This window comes from Guillardia theta, assembly GCF_000315625.1.
Source record: "Guillardia theta CCMP2712 unplaced genomic scaffold GUITHscaffold_6, whole genome shotgun sequence".
In the NCBI taxonomy this organism is placed as follows: Eukaryota; class Cryptophyceae; order Pyrenomonadales; family Geminigeraceae; genus Guillardia; species Guillardia theta.
Genome location: NW_005434668.1, coordinates 918,835 through 935,451, shown reverse-complemented (window position 1 = coordinate 935,451; position 16,617 = coordinate 918,835). Strand labels below are relative to the sequence as shown.

At 53.1% G+C, this 16,617-nt stretch overlaps 3 protein-coding genes across 3 annotated transcripts; 2 read left to right on the top strand and 1 right to left on the bottom strand.

Moving 5' to 3' along the window:
• Positions 1 to 438: 438 nt before the first annotated feature.
• On the top strand, positions 439 to 2,628 carry GUITHDRAFT_133144 (hypothetical protein; the record flags this gene model as incomplete). The annotated part of the gene is made up of 4 exons (XM_005840349.1): positions 439 to 1,961; positions 2,004 to 2,172; positions 2,222 to 2,419; positions 2,542 to 2,628. 4 exons carry the CDS (start codon positions 439 to 441, stop codon positions 2,626 to 2,628), a joined length of 1,977 nt encoding a protein of 658 aa, XP_005840406.1.
• Positions 2,629 to 4,236: 1,608 nt separating this feature from the next.
• GUITHDRAFT_101127 (hypothetical protein) lies at positions 4,237 to 7,100 on the top strand (the record flags this gene model as incomplete). The annotated part of the gene is made up of 15 exons (XM_005840348.1): positions 4,237 to 4,646; positions 4,691 to 4,834; positions 4,889 to 4,966; positions 5,021 to 5,056; positions 5,112 to 5,193; positions 5,239 to 5,498; positions 5,556 to 5,592; positions 5,643 to 5,888; positions 5,939 to 6,007; positions 6,061 to 6,096; positions 6,218 to 6,231; positions 6,423 to 6,518; positions 6,576 to 6,636; positions 6,781 to 6,841; positions 6,985 to 7,100. The coding sequence occupies 15 exons, from the start codon at positions 4,237 to 4,239 to the stop codon at positions 7,098 to 7,100; spliced, it is 1,746 nt and encodes a 581-aa protein (XP_005840405.1).
• Positions 7,101 to 7,304: 204 nt separating this feature from the next.
• On the bottom strand, positions 7,305 to 15,939 carry GUITHDRAFT_101126 (SacI homology domain-containing protein; the record flags this gene model as incomplete). The annotated part of the gene is made up of 36 exons (XM_005840347.1): positions 7,305 to 7,799; positions 7,950 to 8,012; positions 8,408 to 8,532; positions 8,739 to 9,016; positions 9,296 to 9,662; positions 9,821 to 9,899; positions 10,079 to 10,207; positions 10,264 to 10,357; positions 10,569 to 10,600; positions 10,646 to 10,791; positions 10,946 to 11,018; positions 11,065 to 11,136; positions 11,182 to 11,280; positions 11,541 to 11,571; positions 11,633 to 11,709; positions 11,941 to 12,027; positions 12,159 to 12,264; positions 12,560 to 12,711; positions 12,956 to 13,066; positions 13,349 to 13,416; positions 13,470 to 13,524; positions 13,581 to 13,649; positions 13,692 to 13,749; positions 13,800 to 13,873; positions 14,033 to 14,108; positions 14,243 to 14,349; positions 14,400 to 14,483; positions 14,529 to 14,596; positions 14,845 to 14,947; positions 15,047 to 15,122; positions 15,177 to 15,301; positions 15,346 to 15,403; positions 15,450 to 15,523; positions 15,576 to 15,677; positions 15,723 to 15,800; positions 15,847 to 15,939. The coding sequence occupies 36 exons, from the start codon at positions 15,937 to 15,939 to the stop codon at positions 7,305 to 7,307; spliced, it is 3,984 nt and encodes a 1,327-aa protein (XP_005840404.1).
• Positions 15,940 to 16,617: the final 678 nt, after the last annotated feature.

Below are 16,617 nucleotides of genomic sequence, written 5' to 3'. Positions count from 1 at the left end.
TGCTTGCAAACATGTGCTACTAATATGCAAGCAGGATCAAGCGTTTGGCAACACTGCGCGCATACCTGAACACCCCTTCCTGTTGTCTGCATGCTACCAGGTGATACCACGTTCGTACCCGTCGGACCGACCTATTGCCTTCTGATGGCGGGAAGGGCACATCAATACATACCCTAAAAATTCTAATATCTGACTTAGAAAATCATTCACCTTTGAGGCACACAAAGCGGAGGGTGGGGATGGGGGTTCGATATGCAGGGGTGGGTACTAAAAATGGAAAGTTTTACTCAAAGTTAAGTGAACTTTTCCTAGAGTTTGTGGCGCTCTGGCAAAACAAAAATTTTATGGTGCCGCCCATGCTGACTTGGGAGCCGCCAGGGGAGCCGCCAGGGGAGGGGGGCGTGCCATGAGCTCGCTCCCTGCTGCTGCAGTGACCCGATGGTTCTGAGAGATCAACTGATATCCCTCCTCCTCCTCCTCCTCCTGTATGCTTTCCTCAGCACTCGCCACGCATCCGCCCTGGACTCATACGGGAGAATGGGCGCCCCGATACCCACGATGCAGAACAGCTGGAAAGTCTTGCTCGTGGGTGACTTCATATGCAGCACGTCGAGGGACAGGCTTGTCCTGCAATCGTTTGCAAAGCTGGGGATGATATCAGAGACCATGCACGTGCAGGTCGACGAGATGCTCGAGGGTACCCTTCACGTACTTCTTGAGAACTTCCGTCCAGACTTCTTGTTCTTCAGCTTCCTGTCCAACGTTGAGGAGCAGGAGGTGTGCGTTCTAATGAGTGTATGGAAGACATGTCGGAGCTTGGGAATATCCACAATCATTCTGCACCAAGAGAACGCGGACCCCATGCAGTATCAAACAGTCGCAACGAAGAAGTGTTCGACCAACTATCAAGATGATTCAGACCTGGCCACTGAGTGGTTGGATTTTTGTGTGCGGTGTGTGAGCGTGGGGCCGCTGATATCATCTCAGTCTTGCGATCATCTTCATGTTAACCCATCTCCTGGTTCCGGCCATGAGTATGAGGTCGCTTTCGTGGTGGTCAACAAGCAATGTAAAGATCCGAATCAGAGCACGACAGATGCATCATGTGAGTTGTATTGGCTCCTGAAAGATCGCTACCATGAAAGGATTCAGCTTCTTGCTGTAGACGAAGATGGCTTCACAGACAAGTCATCGTTCGTGACAGCAAAGGTTGCTGTGGCAACAGTAACAGAGCTAGCGGGCGAGCTTGAGGGAGATTGCTTTTCTCGAAGCTTGGGTATCAGACACGTTTACGGACTAATTTCGGAAGGGACCTTTGTGATTCACAATCTTGACCCTTCCATTGCCTCGAACCTGAAGAATGGAACTCATGTCATTACATACAACACAGGCGACTATCAATCTTTGACAGGAATAATTGATTACTTCCTACAGCATGGGGATGAGAGAGACATTATCGCAAAACAGGGAATGCAGCAAGTCTGCATTCATAACACGATAGAAGAGTTCATGGGGAACGTCATGCAATCTCTGTATGAATCATCGCAACCATGGTGGTTTCGCTGCAAGGCAGAGGAGGAGGAAGCGACAAGATCCGATTCCACTCCGCCCACCCTGCTGAATGCTGCTCGTGAGAGGTTGACGATATACCATGAAGGTGCTCAGGTCCCTCTGGACGTGATCCATAAATCTACTTGGGACAGGAGCCAATACAGACTTGGGAGAGTCAGCTGCCTGGAAGATGACTGCGACGTCGTGTTGAAGAATTATCCATATCTCAGAGAATCGCACTCAGTTGCAGCAGAGGGGATTTTCGTTGCTCTTTATGACAACATGACCATTGTCCATGATGGAGTCTTCTGCAATGCAACACAAAAGGTGACAGCATTCAAGTACAAGCATGAAACGCACCCGGACGTGCCAGAAGGATGCCTATTGGAGGATTCTGACAACGCAATAAGGTACATTGACATGCTATGATCTAATTTCTCACCCGTTGACAGGCATGTATCTAGAGCTCTATCCTTGCTTGCAAACATGGGCTGGTTCTGGGGACATTTTGTGCATGATTTGCTATTCCGTCTAAGCTATGCGATCAACTCGCTAGATTTCAATTTTGATATCGTTTTGGAGGGAAACAGTCATGCCAACATAGTGATGCTTGTAGAAATTGTATGAGATAACCTCTGAGAAGGAAGCTGTGTTGACATCATTGTATCAGGTCACAGGTGGGAAAAACAAAATTCATTTCTATGACACAGAATGCTTGAGAGGGAACGGAAGAAGTTGTCGTGAATACTTGCGAGTCAGAGAGTTGCTTGTTGTCAACACTTTGCTCTCATTGTTCGTTGCGGACGATGTTGTTCCATTTGAATTCAAGAGGACTTCAGATCTTATCTATAGGAACCTTGCCAACCAGGTAAACTCGTTCGGACATTTGGTTATTTCCATTCTTGACTAGTTTTCAGGTCCATGGGCTACGTCGATGGAATTTGTACAAGAGATTTTCCCCCTTTTTCCCACCAAACAAGATTTTAGCAGGTTTTACCTTGCTGGAAGAAGCAAAGAATAAGTGTGAACTATGCGCAGAGTCACTTCAGAGTGGGCATAGTCATCGGATTTTCATGAGGACTGAATGGAAGAAGTCCGGCACCCCTCGATCCATTTTAAGACCTCACTCTCGTCGCAGGAAAGCTCTTGAATTCCAGTCCGACTTGCCGTCTTCATTTGTGATCATGGCCAGGGGAAGAAAAACAGATTGCTCAAGGAGGCACAGGTGTCTCATGAATGGATTGGAATTGTTTTACGCAATCAGGTACACCTTTCATTTTCTTCCCACCAAACATCCACTCTGAACGAATGGGCAGCTGGGCGTCTTTTGAATGGGGAAAGCAATCTATAAAGCCAATTCGCCCTGGATGTGAAGTGATCAACTTTGAAGAGAAGACACATCCTCTATTCAAAGCTGCTGTGGCGCTTGCAAATGCAGACTTTGTCATCGGCGCTCAAGGCTCCCAGGTTTGATGTGGAATCTGATTTCACTTTCTTTGACCGGCATCTCTCAAAGATGTTAAATGTTATCTTTTGCCGCAAGGGAACGACGATCATAGAATTGTTTCCCGCCGGAGATTGTCGTGGTCCGCTTGACGATACTTCAAGAGAATCGAACTTGGTTGGAAAGTGTGGAGGAGTATCAAACCATCGCTTCTTCCTTTCACATGGCCTACGGCCCTGGCTGCTTCCAATAAGGTACCAGTACGGGATCCAAAAAAAGGGATCTTCCTCGTTTCTAGTGGACATCGATCGAGTGTTGAAAATCTTGGCGATCGAGCTTGCAGTGCAAGTCCCTTTTCCTACTGAGATCTCTCTACAACTTGTAACAAACCGAAGTACAGGGCAAGATCAGACTCTGAGCCTCCACTGGCAAGGGGTAGGGTTGGACTTGCTACTGGTCCAGGACAGTTCTAGAGCCGACAATTCAAGCTCCGTGCGTTTTGCTTGTACTTTGATCGTCAATGGAGAGTCTTTGTACTCTCAACCTCTGCCCGGCCTCTTGACGCGCCACATGACCGGGAGCTTCGAGCTAGCAGTGGCAAGAGGAGAACACTACTTACAAGCTGCTGTGATTTCGACAGAGTCGGGGACTGAAGGAGGGGCAGGAACACGAGCAGGAGCTCTCGTCTTCTCTCCTGTGGTCTTGTTTTCCAGCTGACACATCTCCTTCACTTGAACTTCCGACGACACTTGTGCAACCTCTACTCACAATCTACTCCTCACTGCTTGTAAGCTACCTCTACTCACAATCTACTCTCTACCTGCAATATTTTTTTCTCTCTTTTCTTGGTTTTTCTTTTATGGTGTTTCATGGTTTTAATTGGTTTGGTTCTTTGGTCTACAAGCTTGTCAAACATCATGTTTTTTTTCTATCAACCGCCTCCACCCCCTGACCCCTTCCAATCATTCCCTTTCACCCTACCTACCGCCCTGCATGCATGAGAACACCCCTGACTTCATATATTCAGTACCCACCCTTTATTATACATACGTGGATACCCTACAGCTCCCGTACCCTCCGCACACTACCCCGACCCATTGATCCATTCCCATACACCGAACCTGCCATGGCTTGTTTCGCATACCCGGCAGGGAAGCAGGAGAGGAGGGCGAGGGGATGGGACAAATGAGACGATGAAACGGATCTCTTGTACAACCTTGCTTCTCTCCCCATGAGCCACAATGTGGCGACATCAGCTCCTCCCTGCCTTGTTCCTTGCGCTGCTGTCATGCGTCGAGGGAGCCCTCTTCAACTGTTCAGGGGGTCATTTTCGGTATGGTAGCATATCGCACAGACTAGTTTCGGGGTACACAGTGCAGTTCACTATCAAGACAGAATGGAAGAGATCTTTCTCAACAGGGAGCATCTTCGCAGGAAGAGGAGAAGATGGCAGGGCAGTCACAGGGGACCAAGTGAGCATTCCTGGAGTTTGGAGGAGCTCGTTAGGGAACGCAAAGACGATCATGTTTGAGACGGGGGACGGCACATCCTCCAGTCTGATATTGACTGTCACATCGTACTCATTTGAAGAAGACTATCTCTACGGGTACACTATATTTCAGCACACTTACGACCGACCAAACGATGGAGGGTAAAGCCAACTGTTCTGACTTCCTTCAATGATCGATTCTGCAGCAACGACTGGCTGCCAACCATATCAGGATGCTGCAGATGCGTGGGAGAGGAGGTTCAGTTCAAGGTCACAGCACGAGTGAACCTGGCGTACGATACCTCGTCTCTTATCATGTCTTCCCTTCCCGTTATCGAGCTCGCGCACAGGTCTGTTGCTATCGAGCATTGCCTCAGGTCTTCTGAGACGTGTTCTCCTTCCAGCATCTTCATGCAAAACGTCTTGGTGGCTTCGAACACTTATGAAGGTGACTTGGCTCAGTCGTGGCAGTTTGGATCAGGGTCGGAGCTGGGTAGTGCCAAGCTGCCCCCAGCGTCTGCCCTGTCGTTTGACAGTATGTCAAACCTCACGTACTTGGTCGTCAACACAAGGTATTCTATCATCACTTGCAAGGAGGAATGCCCGACTGAAACTGCGACCAACCAGCGCCCTAGGGGTCGGGTATCACGCTGTCGTGGCCCAGATAGCGCTAGAACGAGCCGTAACACCCTACGACTTCATGCTCAAGGTCAGGACTTCCCAGCTGACTGCCGCTACGTCACTTCACTCTCAGGTTGTCTCTCCGGAGTACGAAGCTGATCGCCCCTACTTCATCCTCGGCAAACCAGTCATGACGATCTTCAACGACAACGGTGTTAGGGAGGCTGCTCTGCCGCTGCTGGAGGGATACCTGGGCTACGAGATTCTTTTCACTCTGACGGCCTTCACTTCCCGGAGCGCAGCAGAGATCAAGTCCATCCTCTCCTTCTCCCTTCCTGCAGGTGCCGAGCTGCGGAACGTCGTTCGAGAAGGGTCGCCGGGCAACTCAACCATGTGACTTCCTCTCTACAGCACCCTTCGGAGCAGTGACGGGTTTTCTTGTTGCTCCAGGAACGTCGACTTCGCATGGACGCCCGTCGGCACTCAGGTCGCTCGAGCTCTCCTCCTCCTTCCCCTCACCTGCTGAGCTGCCTCCAGGCAAACCATCACTTCGTGTGCTTCGAGGCCGTCGACTCCCTCCCCCTCCAACTCTCCTCGGGGCAGCACTGCGTCCAGCTCCTCGTGCTCTCTGTGAACCCTGCCCCGAGCTTCGACAGCCCCCCCGCAAACTCCGTCTTCCGGTTCTTCATGGCGAAGATGAACATGTTCGATATCAACGGGATCAACGACAACCCCTATGACAACCTCCTCATCTTCCCAGCTCGACCTCTGCAGTTTGGCCAGGTGCTGTCTCTACTTTAAACTTGACTCGGCTGCTGTACACGATTTGAAAGAAAGGGCAGGAAATGTCAAACACGATCGCGTCGGAGAAGCGAGTCAAGGCGACTGATCCTGCTGCCAAGGTGAGAGTTGAACTTGTTGAGCAGGTTGCTGAGTCTTCACGAGGTGTCGGCAGCAGCAACCTTCTTCTGGACCCCCAACATCTCATTTGGTGAGAGAGGAAGACGAGGAGGGGGAAGGAGAGAGGAGGGGGAGAAGGGGGAGAAGGGAGGGAGGGTGGGAGGGAGGGTGGAAAGCATGCAGGCAGATAGTTTCTCTCACTCTCAGTGCAGGAGCGTACGAGGAGGTGATCTGCTTCAACTTGAGTCAAGCAGGAGGGCCGGGGATTATTCCTCAGATGTCAACAAGGTGAAGAAGCGGCGGCGGCGGCGGAGGAGGAGGAGGAGGAGGAGGAGGAGGAGAGGAGAGGAGATGAAAGGGGGAAAGAGGAAAGGGCAAGGAAAGGGGAGGGGAGGGAGGCTGACGGTCCTTGTGCAGGTGTGTGAGGGTGATTGTAGAAAGATGTAAATATCTGGTGCAAGCCAATGACGACATGAAGACCATCGGCGTTACGTTCCGGCGGGACTGGTTGACGTGAGTGGCCGACGGCCATTGACCCTCCTTCCCTGCGCCTTGACGTGAAGTCACAAGGATCTGGTCGATGAATCAAGGTTTGATGTCCTTCACTCCGGCTGAAGGATCCCTAGTGCAGGTTAGCTGAGAGTTGAAGTCCTCCCTCCTCCCTCCTCTTCGTTTCTCCTCCATCCTCCTCGCTTCTCCTCCCTCTTTCCCCCTCCCCTTCAAGTGCTTTTCTCTACAACCTTCTCATCCCTCCACTCGCATGATGAGGAAGCAGATTGGACGGCTGTACTACGTGCAAGCAGGAGACACCATGCAGAGCATCTCGATGGAGTTTGGTGAGGGAGAGAAGGACAGAGCAGGAGGCGGGAGGGGACGGGAGATGGGGAGGAGAGACAGCTGATGTCGGAGAAACTTGATCAAGGGCAGAGCATGAGGAAGGGAGAGGCAAGTAGAGACTATGACGTGACTGATGCTGCAGGAATGACGATGGATGACCTGAGAAGTCTTAACTACGACTTGTCAAATTTCCTCCCTGCCGACAAGATCCCGACGGGACTGCAGATCTGCATCTTCCCGGACACGTGTAACGAATGACCGAGGCATGAAGTTTTGCTTCCTTTCACTCGTAGAGCTCCCTCCATCAGAAAAACTCGTCCTCGCTGAAACTTTCCTCCCTCCTCCCTCCTCTCTCCTTCATGGTGACTTCCTTCCCCTTCCTCCTACCTGATGTTCGCTATCCTCTCTCCTCCCTCCTCGGTCGTCCTTCGTTTCTCCTCCTCCTCCTCCTCCTCCTCTCCGTCATTCTTGTCCCTTAAACCCGTACAGCAGTATCCGTAGATTGTGCAGCATCGCTCTCGAGCTCCAGGTCCCATCGTAGCAGCGGCCGAGAGCCAAGGTCACCTGCCCGGCAACAGCTGGGGCAGGTAGGGAGTAGAACAACTTTGACCCTGGGGCGGTGAGGGGGATACGGACGTCAAGCTTTGCGTCCTTGGCGTCCCGCCCTCCCACGTTCCCTCCTGCTCCTCCGTGGACCACCAGGTGGACATCAGCTGGGAGGGGAGAGGCGGGGAGCCCGCTCTTGAGCTCGAGCCCGAAGCCTGTGATGGACGTCCCCTGCTCGACTACGAAGTCGAGGATGACACCCCCGAAGCCAGCAGGAGCTCCCTGCTCTCGCAGGACAGCTCGGACGGCCTTGAGGGCTGCAAAACCGCTCCTGGAGAGGAGGAGGGAGGAGAGGCTAGTCTGCGCGACGCACTCAGGGCTGCCCAGGAGGGAGCTGGGGGGGTGAAACACCTGGAGGCAGCAGAGGTGAGCTAGGAGGATAGAAAGGACCAAGAGGATGAAGAGAAGAGGAATGGGGAGGAGCAGGAGGAGCAGGAGCAGGAGGAGCAGGAGCAGGAGGAGCAGGAGCAGGAGCAGGAGCAGGAGGAGAAGGAGCAGAACCTCTTTCTTCCACTCCCCATAGACGAGCAGCCTCCCCAGCTTCAGCTGTTGTCCAGCTGGGACCTGTAGGCTGCAGAAGAGGAACTTGCCGTAGGTCTCGTCTTGGCCAGGAGGAGGAGGAGGAGGGAGGAAGGAGAGGAGCGTGCCGGGGGTGGCCGCCTCCCCCTCGAACGAGTCGGCCAGGTTCCACTCCCACATCTCCCTGCTCCTCTCAGAGATTGAGTTCTGGAGGGTCATGGAGATTCGTGGGGCTTCCTCCCTCCTCATCCCCTCCTCCTCGCTGCTTCCGCACACTAGCAATTGAATCTCCGTGACCTGGAGGTCGTTCAGGAGAATTTGAAACAGCCCCCCTCCTTTCCTCCTCGCGCTCCACCCACCAACACTACAACATATCCTCCTGCTGCTCCAGCCCCTGCCCCTGCCCCTGCCCCTGCCCCTGGTCCTCTTCGTTAGATCACCTTGGCAAGCTGCGGGAGAACGATAGTGAAGGACGCGCGTTCGGTGCCCTCGTCGCATTTCCAGCCGCCGCAGGAGAAAGGAAGCAAGCTGTCAGGCATGAGAACGCTCTCGATGGGGAGAGAAGCTGCAAGCAATGTCAAGGAAGAATAGAAGGGACGAGACGAAAGAGGAAGAGAGGAAGAGAAAGAGGGAGGAGGGGCTGGACAGGAGGCAGATGAAGGAAGTAGAGGGGAGGAGAAAGAAAGAAGGGCGAAACGAGGAGGAGGAGGAGGAGGAGGAGGAGGAGGAGCAGGAGGAGGAGGAGGAGGAGGAGGAGGAGGAGGAGGATACCGCAGGATGTCGGCACAGACTGGAGGATGGAGGCTCTGGGGAACTGCGATAGGAGACATCGTCCTTTTCCCTCCTCCACGGAGCTCCTCGTCTCGTACCCCTCGTCCACAAGCTGCATGGCAGCAAACGACAGGGCAGAGCGCAGGAAGTGATCGACAATCTGCTCCCTCTCTCTCGCTATCTCTCCCTCCTCCTTCTGCTTCCCGTGCTCTTCCTCCTTGGATATCCTCTCAGCGAGGCTCGCGAAGGATGCGATGCAGCCTTGCAGCGAGGATCGGCTGCCAATGCGTCAGATGAGCAGGAGCAGGAGGACGAGGACGAGGAGGAGGAGGACGAGATGAGACAGGAAGATCGGAGGTTACCTACGGAAAGGAACCAGAGGAGATAAAGAGGTGTGGTAAGAGGAAGAATAGCACCAGAGGGGGGGCATGGAGAGCAGGAGGAGCAGGAGGAGGAGGAGGGAAGCAGAGGAACGAGTTTCACGACAGCAGCAAATGCAGCAACACCACAGGCAGCGGCAGCAGCGGCAAGAGCAGCAGCAGTAGCAGCAGCAGCACCTTGACTGAAGGATGCTTCTGCAGTGATTTCTCCTCGTTCGCATCGCTCGGTTTGCTGCTTCCAGCCCCGTCGAGTCCCCTAGAGCCCTCGCACCCTCCTGCACCTGCTGTGTAGGGGGAACTTCCCCACTCTGCTCCCCATCCTCTCCCCCTTCCCCGTCCTCCTCCTCCTGCCCGAAGTTGCTTCCTCCGATGAAAACTCCCGCAAGGGGATCAACGTTGGAAGCAGCAGCAGCAGCAGCAGCAGCAGCAGAAGCGCTGCAGTCTGACTGTCCTTGCTCCTCCCGTGACGCACGGAGACCTTTCGACTCCGCCATGATCGCCTCCTCCATACCCTTCAGATCCAACCTGCCGGAAGAGGCGCTTGCTAAAAGAACAGTCATGAGACTTTGAAGAGGTCAAGGCGGGAAGGAGGAACTAGGACAAAAGAAAGGATATGAGGTAGAGGTGGAGCAGCAGCAGCAGGTAGAGGAGGACCAGGACGAGGTAGAGGAGGAGATGAAAGAAGAGGCAAAGATTGTCAACCCGTATTCTCGGCCTTCCTCTGCACAACCTCATTCCCTTCCTGGTCGCTCCTCGGGTTACTCCAAGCTCGTCCAGACGCCTGAGACCTTATGAGACCCTCTGCGTTGCCTTTCACTTCCTCCTCGCTCTAACACTTCAACTCCATCTCCCCTGCTCTACCCTGCTTCCTCCTCGTGTCAGCTGCCTCCTCTCCTTGTATCATTGACCTCCTGCTCCTTCCTTTCTCCACTCCCCCTCTCCTCTTCCCCTCCTCCTGACCTGATTGCTCCACATGGCTGTCAGTTGGGACGCGACGTCTTGACTAGACTTAATCTCTCTTTCCTTCTCTCTCCTCTCGTTCCCTACAGTCACCGCTGTCTGACTGTTTGTTGGCTTGTTCTGGGAGACCTTGAAGCAAAGAGTTTTCTTAAGTGAACAGAGACGAGAAACGATCATGTTTACACCTTGGCCTTCGAGCCCATCCAGCCGGCTAGTTTCCCCATAGAGGACAGCGCTCCCTTGGCTATGCTCCCCAACTTGGAATCATCGCCCGCATACCTGCAAGAAAATGAGAAGAAAGCGATGAAGTGGAAAGAGAGGGAGGAGCAAGAAAGCGACAAGGAGAAGGAGCAGGAGAAGGAGAAGGAGGAGGAGCAGGAGCAGGAGCAGGAGCAGGAGCAGGAGCAGGAGGAGCAGCAGGAGGAGGAGCAGGAGGAGGAGGAGCAGGAGGAGTAGAAGTGAAAAAGAGAGGAATAGGAGAGATATCTACTTGTCTACGAGCTCATCTGCCTTGGCAAGGGCCTGAAGAGAAGAGTAAGAGATGAAGGGAAGTAAACATCCTCTCACCTTGCCCCCGAGCTCTCGTGCTGTCTTGCTCGCTCCCTCCGCAAACTTCTTCTCCACCATGCTGTCGGTGGTAGGGAAGGAGGCGAGAGAGATGCTGACTGCTCGCTCAGCCTCCTTGTTGGTTCCTGAGTCCTCGATGTGCAGGTCTAGACTCCAAAGTGAGAAGAAGAGGGAGGAGAAGGAGAAGAGAGGGGAAGAGAGAAGAAGAGAGCAGAGCAGAGCAGGAACAGCAATTGACGAGGAGGAAAGAAGATTCAAAGAAGGATGCAGGAATTTGATTTGGATCGGAAGAAACGCAACCTGACGGGACGATCCCGTTCACACTCAGCCTTCCGAGGATGATGGAGCGAGTGCCGTCCCTTCTCCTCATCATCTTCTTCCTTGTCAGACCGACCTCGGGCGACCCTCCCTCCTCTCACCTGAATCTGCACGATCTGCGAGAGAGCATGCAGCCTCTTGGGCTGAGCTGGGGGGAGCAGAGAAGGAACAAGCTGGTCGAAGGGTAAACCTAAGGCGAGGAGGAATTTGTTTCTTACCTGCTCTCCTTTTCTCAGCTTGTCGGGGATGTAGGAAGGAATGGGAAAGCTGATCCTCGTGCCGTCCTCGCACTGGGGGAGATCAACATTTCCGTAGATCTGTGATCGAGTGAGAAGGCAGGAGGGGGGAGGTGGAGAGGAGGATGGTAGGGGAGAAAACGAGATGGAGATTAGGAGGGGAGGAGAGGAAGAGAAGGAGAGGGAGAGCAGCAGAGCGCATGAGAGAAGAGGATGAGGAGGAGAGGAGACAGGAGAGGAGAGGAGACAGGAGATAACAAGAACTACGACGGGGAAGGGATCATGCAAGGATGCAAGGAGGTGTTGTCATGATGACGAAGGAGGAGCAGGAGCAGGAGGACCTGTTCCATCTCGTTGATGTATCTCCCAACCCTGCCAAGGAGGAGGAGAAAGATTCAACGCCTTCCGAAGAGGAGGGGTATGAGAGGTCAACCAGATGCTAATGGAGGCTGGGAATTCGCAGGACGCGATCCCGTTCTTGATCCAAAGCTGAACCTCCGTGACGATACTCTGCAAATGTCGTTATCCCCTCGCTATTTTCCTCATCTCCCCTTCATCCTCCTCAACCCTTGCCTTGCCTCTTCTCCTCTGTCCTTGTGCTTCTCCTTCCCACTCCCTGCTTATCTCCTCTCCTCACATACTATCCTCCTCTCCTCGATTCATCCCCTTCTCTTCTTTTCTCGACTTCTTCCGTCTTTTCTTCCACCTCCCTCCGCCCCTCCCTCCTCTTCGTGACCGAACCGGAGCTCGAAGGTGCAGGCAGATATCCGCCACATCGAGCTCAGGAGGGAACATCCAGGCAGCAGAGTTAGGCGACGAGTCAAGGACCTGGTTGCATGCGTGAGAAGGAGGATGAAGCCTTCCCTCCTACTTGCTGCACCTGCGCCTCAAAGCGTGCAGGATGCGTAGAAGAAGAGAGCTGGTGGAGGAGAACGGCGTGTGGGGAGGAGACGCAGCACGCTGAGTGGGAGAGGGAAGAGAGAGAGGGAGGAGTTGGCTGAGGTAGCGCCCAGGAAGGCGAAGTACTGCAGCTGCCGCTCCGAGTCGCTCAGCACGTTGTGATACCTGATCGAGAGAAGTGAGCAAGAGGAAGACAAGACAAGACAAGACAAGACAAGACAAGACAAGACAAGACAAGACAAGACAAGACAAGACAAGACAAGACAAGACAAGACATGGCTTGACAAGGAAAGCGAAGAAGAAAGAGGAAGAGAATTGAGAGATGGGAAGGAACGCCGTGCAGAAGGTGATCAAGGTGGTGGACAAGGATTAGAATCGACGACACAAGGAAAGAAGACTGAGAGGAGGAACGGGAACGAGAGGGAGCAAGGAAGTACAGCCAGTCAGAGATGAAGTTGACCTTCGCTGAACGGAGATCTGAGTGTCGGAGACTGCAGGAGGAAGGGAAGTGTAGTCGCGCATGGGACCAGTCAGGAGCGCCGGCGTGTTAGTGTAGAGGAAGGAGAAGAGATCGCCGTTGCGCACGTAAGCCTCAGCCAGCCACTCGAGGAGCTGAGGGAGATACGTTAGGAGAGGGCAGAGGTACGGCGAGGGAGAGCGCGGGAAGTGGCAAGAGGTGGGAAGGGGGGGGGAAGGGAGGCAAACTAGGAGCAAGAGCATGAGACAGAAAGGTGAAGAGAAGGGGGGGGAGTAGTTGAAGAAGGAGACGAGGAGGAGGAGAAACGAAGGAACTTGAAAAGGGCAAGAGGGACAAGAGAAGAGGATCGGGTAGGGGTAGGGAGGAGGAGGATACAACCTTGGGCTCTAAGAGTGATCGGACAGCATCCACATCAACTTCTGGGGACTTTAGGAATCCCCAGTGAGAGGAAAGTCTTGATTGAAAATCGATGTCTGGCTCAGTTTTGACCTTGGAAGGAGTAAGGAGCATGCAAAAAAGGGGAGGCAACAGAGGGGGAGGAGGCAGTTGGTAAGTGAGATAGAGATGGAGAAAGAAAAGAGACATAAGCTCGGGGATGAAGTTGGTACGTCAAAAGGAATCAGGGGGGGAAGGAGGGAGGGAGGAGGATAAGGGGTCAAGGGAGAAAGAGGGAGGGAGGGAGGAGCAAAAAGAGTCAAGGGAGAAAGATGGAGGGAGGGAGGAGGGAAAGGTAGAGCGAGAGGGGTGGGTGGGGGATTGACGTACTAGTACCCTGCTGGTGAAACCGATGTGGCTCCGACGACATTGCTCGAGGAGGAGTTGCTGTGAGACCATGAAACCTAAGGGGAAACGAGGTGAGATGTGATGGTCACGACAGCGACAGTTCTCGTACAGCACAAGTTGGTTCTATCCAGGGAGTCTGCGCAGTTGTACCGGAGGACGGAGGCCTGAAGGAAGAGCTGGGTGTCAGGAAGAGCCAGTGCAAGAGAGTGGGAAGTTTCACCTGCTTTCTTCTCGGCTCAACTTGACTCTCTTTGATCGGACTGCCAGCTCTTCCCAACTTCAGACATCCCTTCAACGGAAAGGTCAACAGGTAAAACAGCAGCCACGTCACCATGGTCACCTCTGACAAATCTGCCTTCTCGATCAGCGGGCTCAGTCGATCCCACAGGCTGGAAAATTCTCGTCACTGGATCTTCCCTTTAGGGTTGTTCTACTTCACCATTTCACTGTAGTCTCCAGCCCCATCTCTTTCTTGATCCGGTGCCAGTCAAAGTTGCACATGTTGAGTTCCATCTGCAGAAGAGCTGTCAGATGCAACGACAGTCCTGAGCAGGACTGAGAAGTTCCTGTATGCTATACTTGGATGACAAGAGGCTCTTCGCCTCTCTCAGAGACTGCTGAAAGATCTGAATGACATGATGAGCACTGGTATTACTCTACATCTGTTGTCACCTCTGACAAATTCGTTTCTCCGCTCTCTGCATCACATCGGAGGAGGTTGACGAACGACATCGGCGTTCCGTTGTACCTGGATGAATCTCAATCACTATGACAGACTCAAACATGTGATCGGATCGGATCATGAGTTCATATCATATCATCTCACGTCAACATGTAATGTCACATAGCATCACGACATCTCCCCTCCCCTCCTCTGCTCACCGCATGTACGCGTCATGATAAAACTGGTCCACCCCTTCATATGGAGAAGATCCTATCACAATCTTGGGAGCAGTGACAGAGCTTGTCAGCTCATGACGCCAGTGTACCTGGAGGAGCATATCATGCAATGACACGTCATCTTCGTACCAGATATTACCGGTACTGTCCCCCTTCGCCATATGTGAGAGCTCCACTGATCCTCGATACTCCCATCCCCTTTGATGGGGGAGACCCAAAAAATCTTCAAGGCCCCCCGTTAGCATCTTCAACAACACCTCTCCATCACCTGCTCTGATTCGATCTCGTTTCCTGCTCCTGCCGCCTTGTTCAACCCTCGGGCGTTATACCTTGTTCCTGTCCCGCACTTCAGTAATCGGAAGAACAAACATCCTCCTTCTCGTCCTCCTGATCCTCATCATCATCATCATCATCATTGCTATCATCATCTCCATCATCACCACCACCATTGCCATCATCATCATCTCCTCCACCACTATCTCCATCATCATCATCTCCATCATCATCTCCATCATCATCATCATCATCATCTCCATCATCACCTCCATCATCATCTCCATCATCATCTCCATCATTATCATCACCGGGATTTGCGATGCTCTTCCTCGATATGAGTGCCAACCCGACATTGACCTGCTCGTTGGTTTCCGGATGCTCAAAGGAGAAGAGTCGACTGCATCCTAGACCCTGACAGGAGGCGGAAAGTTCACATCGGATAACAAGAACAAGGAGAGGAGAGGCGGAAATGGAGAGAGGAGGAGGAGGAGGGGAGTGGGGGAGCGGAACCTGGAGCAACACAACACAGCAATTCCTCAAGCCGGCTTTTTCGAAAGGAGACGCAAGCCATTGGTTCCAGCAATACCTGAAAGCGAGTCACAGTGACACAAAGTTACAGTGAACATCACAGCACACTTACTCGTAGTCATATTCCAAGACACTCGACGTCGAAGGGAAAGGTCTGGTCAAGTCATATGTCTCCGAGTAGAAGTGATATCCACTGATGGTAAAATCCTTCAACTTCTCCAATCCAGCTTCGTCCGCCTGCACTTTGAAGTCACAACCAACCTTCACTCCCCTCCTCCTACCTTGGACAGTGCTGAATCAACTGAAGCGCCGAGCAGCGACCCTTTGATCCACTTGGACCTGGAACCAAGATTCAGCTCCAGTCGCGCTCGAACGCGTTCCTCACTTTGTTACTGTGCACATCGCATGTCCTCCTGGGAGAGGGTCTCTTTTGACCTCAACAGCAACCAGCACCAGGACCTTGACATGGCTGCCGTCAACCAGGACCAGCACGTTTGCTCCCATCTGATACCTGGAGCGGAGTGACCACCATCCCGAGGAACGCATGCCCGCGAACGATGGACTGGACAGGCTTTCCACAACAGCATCTAGAAGAACACCACGCCAAGGCATCCTGTCGCGAGAATGAGCTCCAGGAAGACAGCTGCTGCTTACTGACCTCTTCCGTGTCAAACGTGTCGTGCCCTGGAATACCCTGATAGATCAAAGTACCGCTCGAATCGTCCACTGTGATGAGCTGTTCCGATCTCAGTGTCGGGGAGTGACTACAGCTGAAAGATTACCAGGGTTTCCTTCTGGTTGGAAGGTGATATCAGCAGGACCAGGTTGCCTGAGGGACATTGAACCACAGCAACTTTAGTTGCTCTGGTGGCCATGGGTTCAGTCGCAAAGCATCATTCAAGAGCCTCTGCTCCGGCTTCCTGCAACCATGTAAGAACGTTTTCCACAACCCTTGAAGCCTTCTCGAACAAGATCGAAGAAGTGCGAGGTGAGCAGAACAATCATGAAGCAAAACCGAACGAGATTGCGAGAAGCTGAGAAGAAAACGAGACAAGAGAGCGCGGTCGAGAAAGTCTCAATTGTGACTTTTACAGCCAAAATAGAAGTCGGAGCGACATGCCAGGCCAAGGCGACAGAAGCATGACGAATGCAGGGAGAGGAAAGGAACGACATTCTGTTTCAAGGCAACTCTACAGGGATCAGGAGGAGCAGGAGCAGGAGGAGCAGGAGCAGGAGGAGGAGGAGCAGGAGGAGCAGGAGCAGGAGCAGGAGGAGCAGTAGTGATGACTCGCAATGGCATCTCCCCTCAACTTTTCCCCTCATCCCCAACAGGCCCAAATCATGTAGCCGGGCCCAGCTGGTCGGGCCGCGCCCGGTGACTGAGGCTCAGCCTCCGGCACTGCCTCCACTGCAGTGACTGAGCAGGCCGCCGCCGGGCCTCATGCACCGTCACAGACGGACAGCGGCACAAGTATGTTAGACTTGCACTATGCCAAAGTAATGCAGACATCATTTCGACCTCAGTTAGTGAGAAATAAGACTGTGAAACCCAA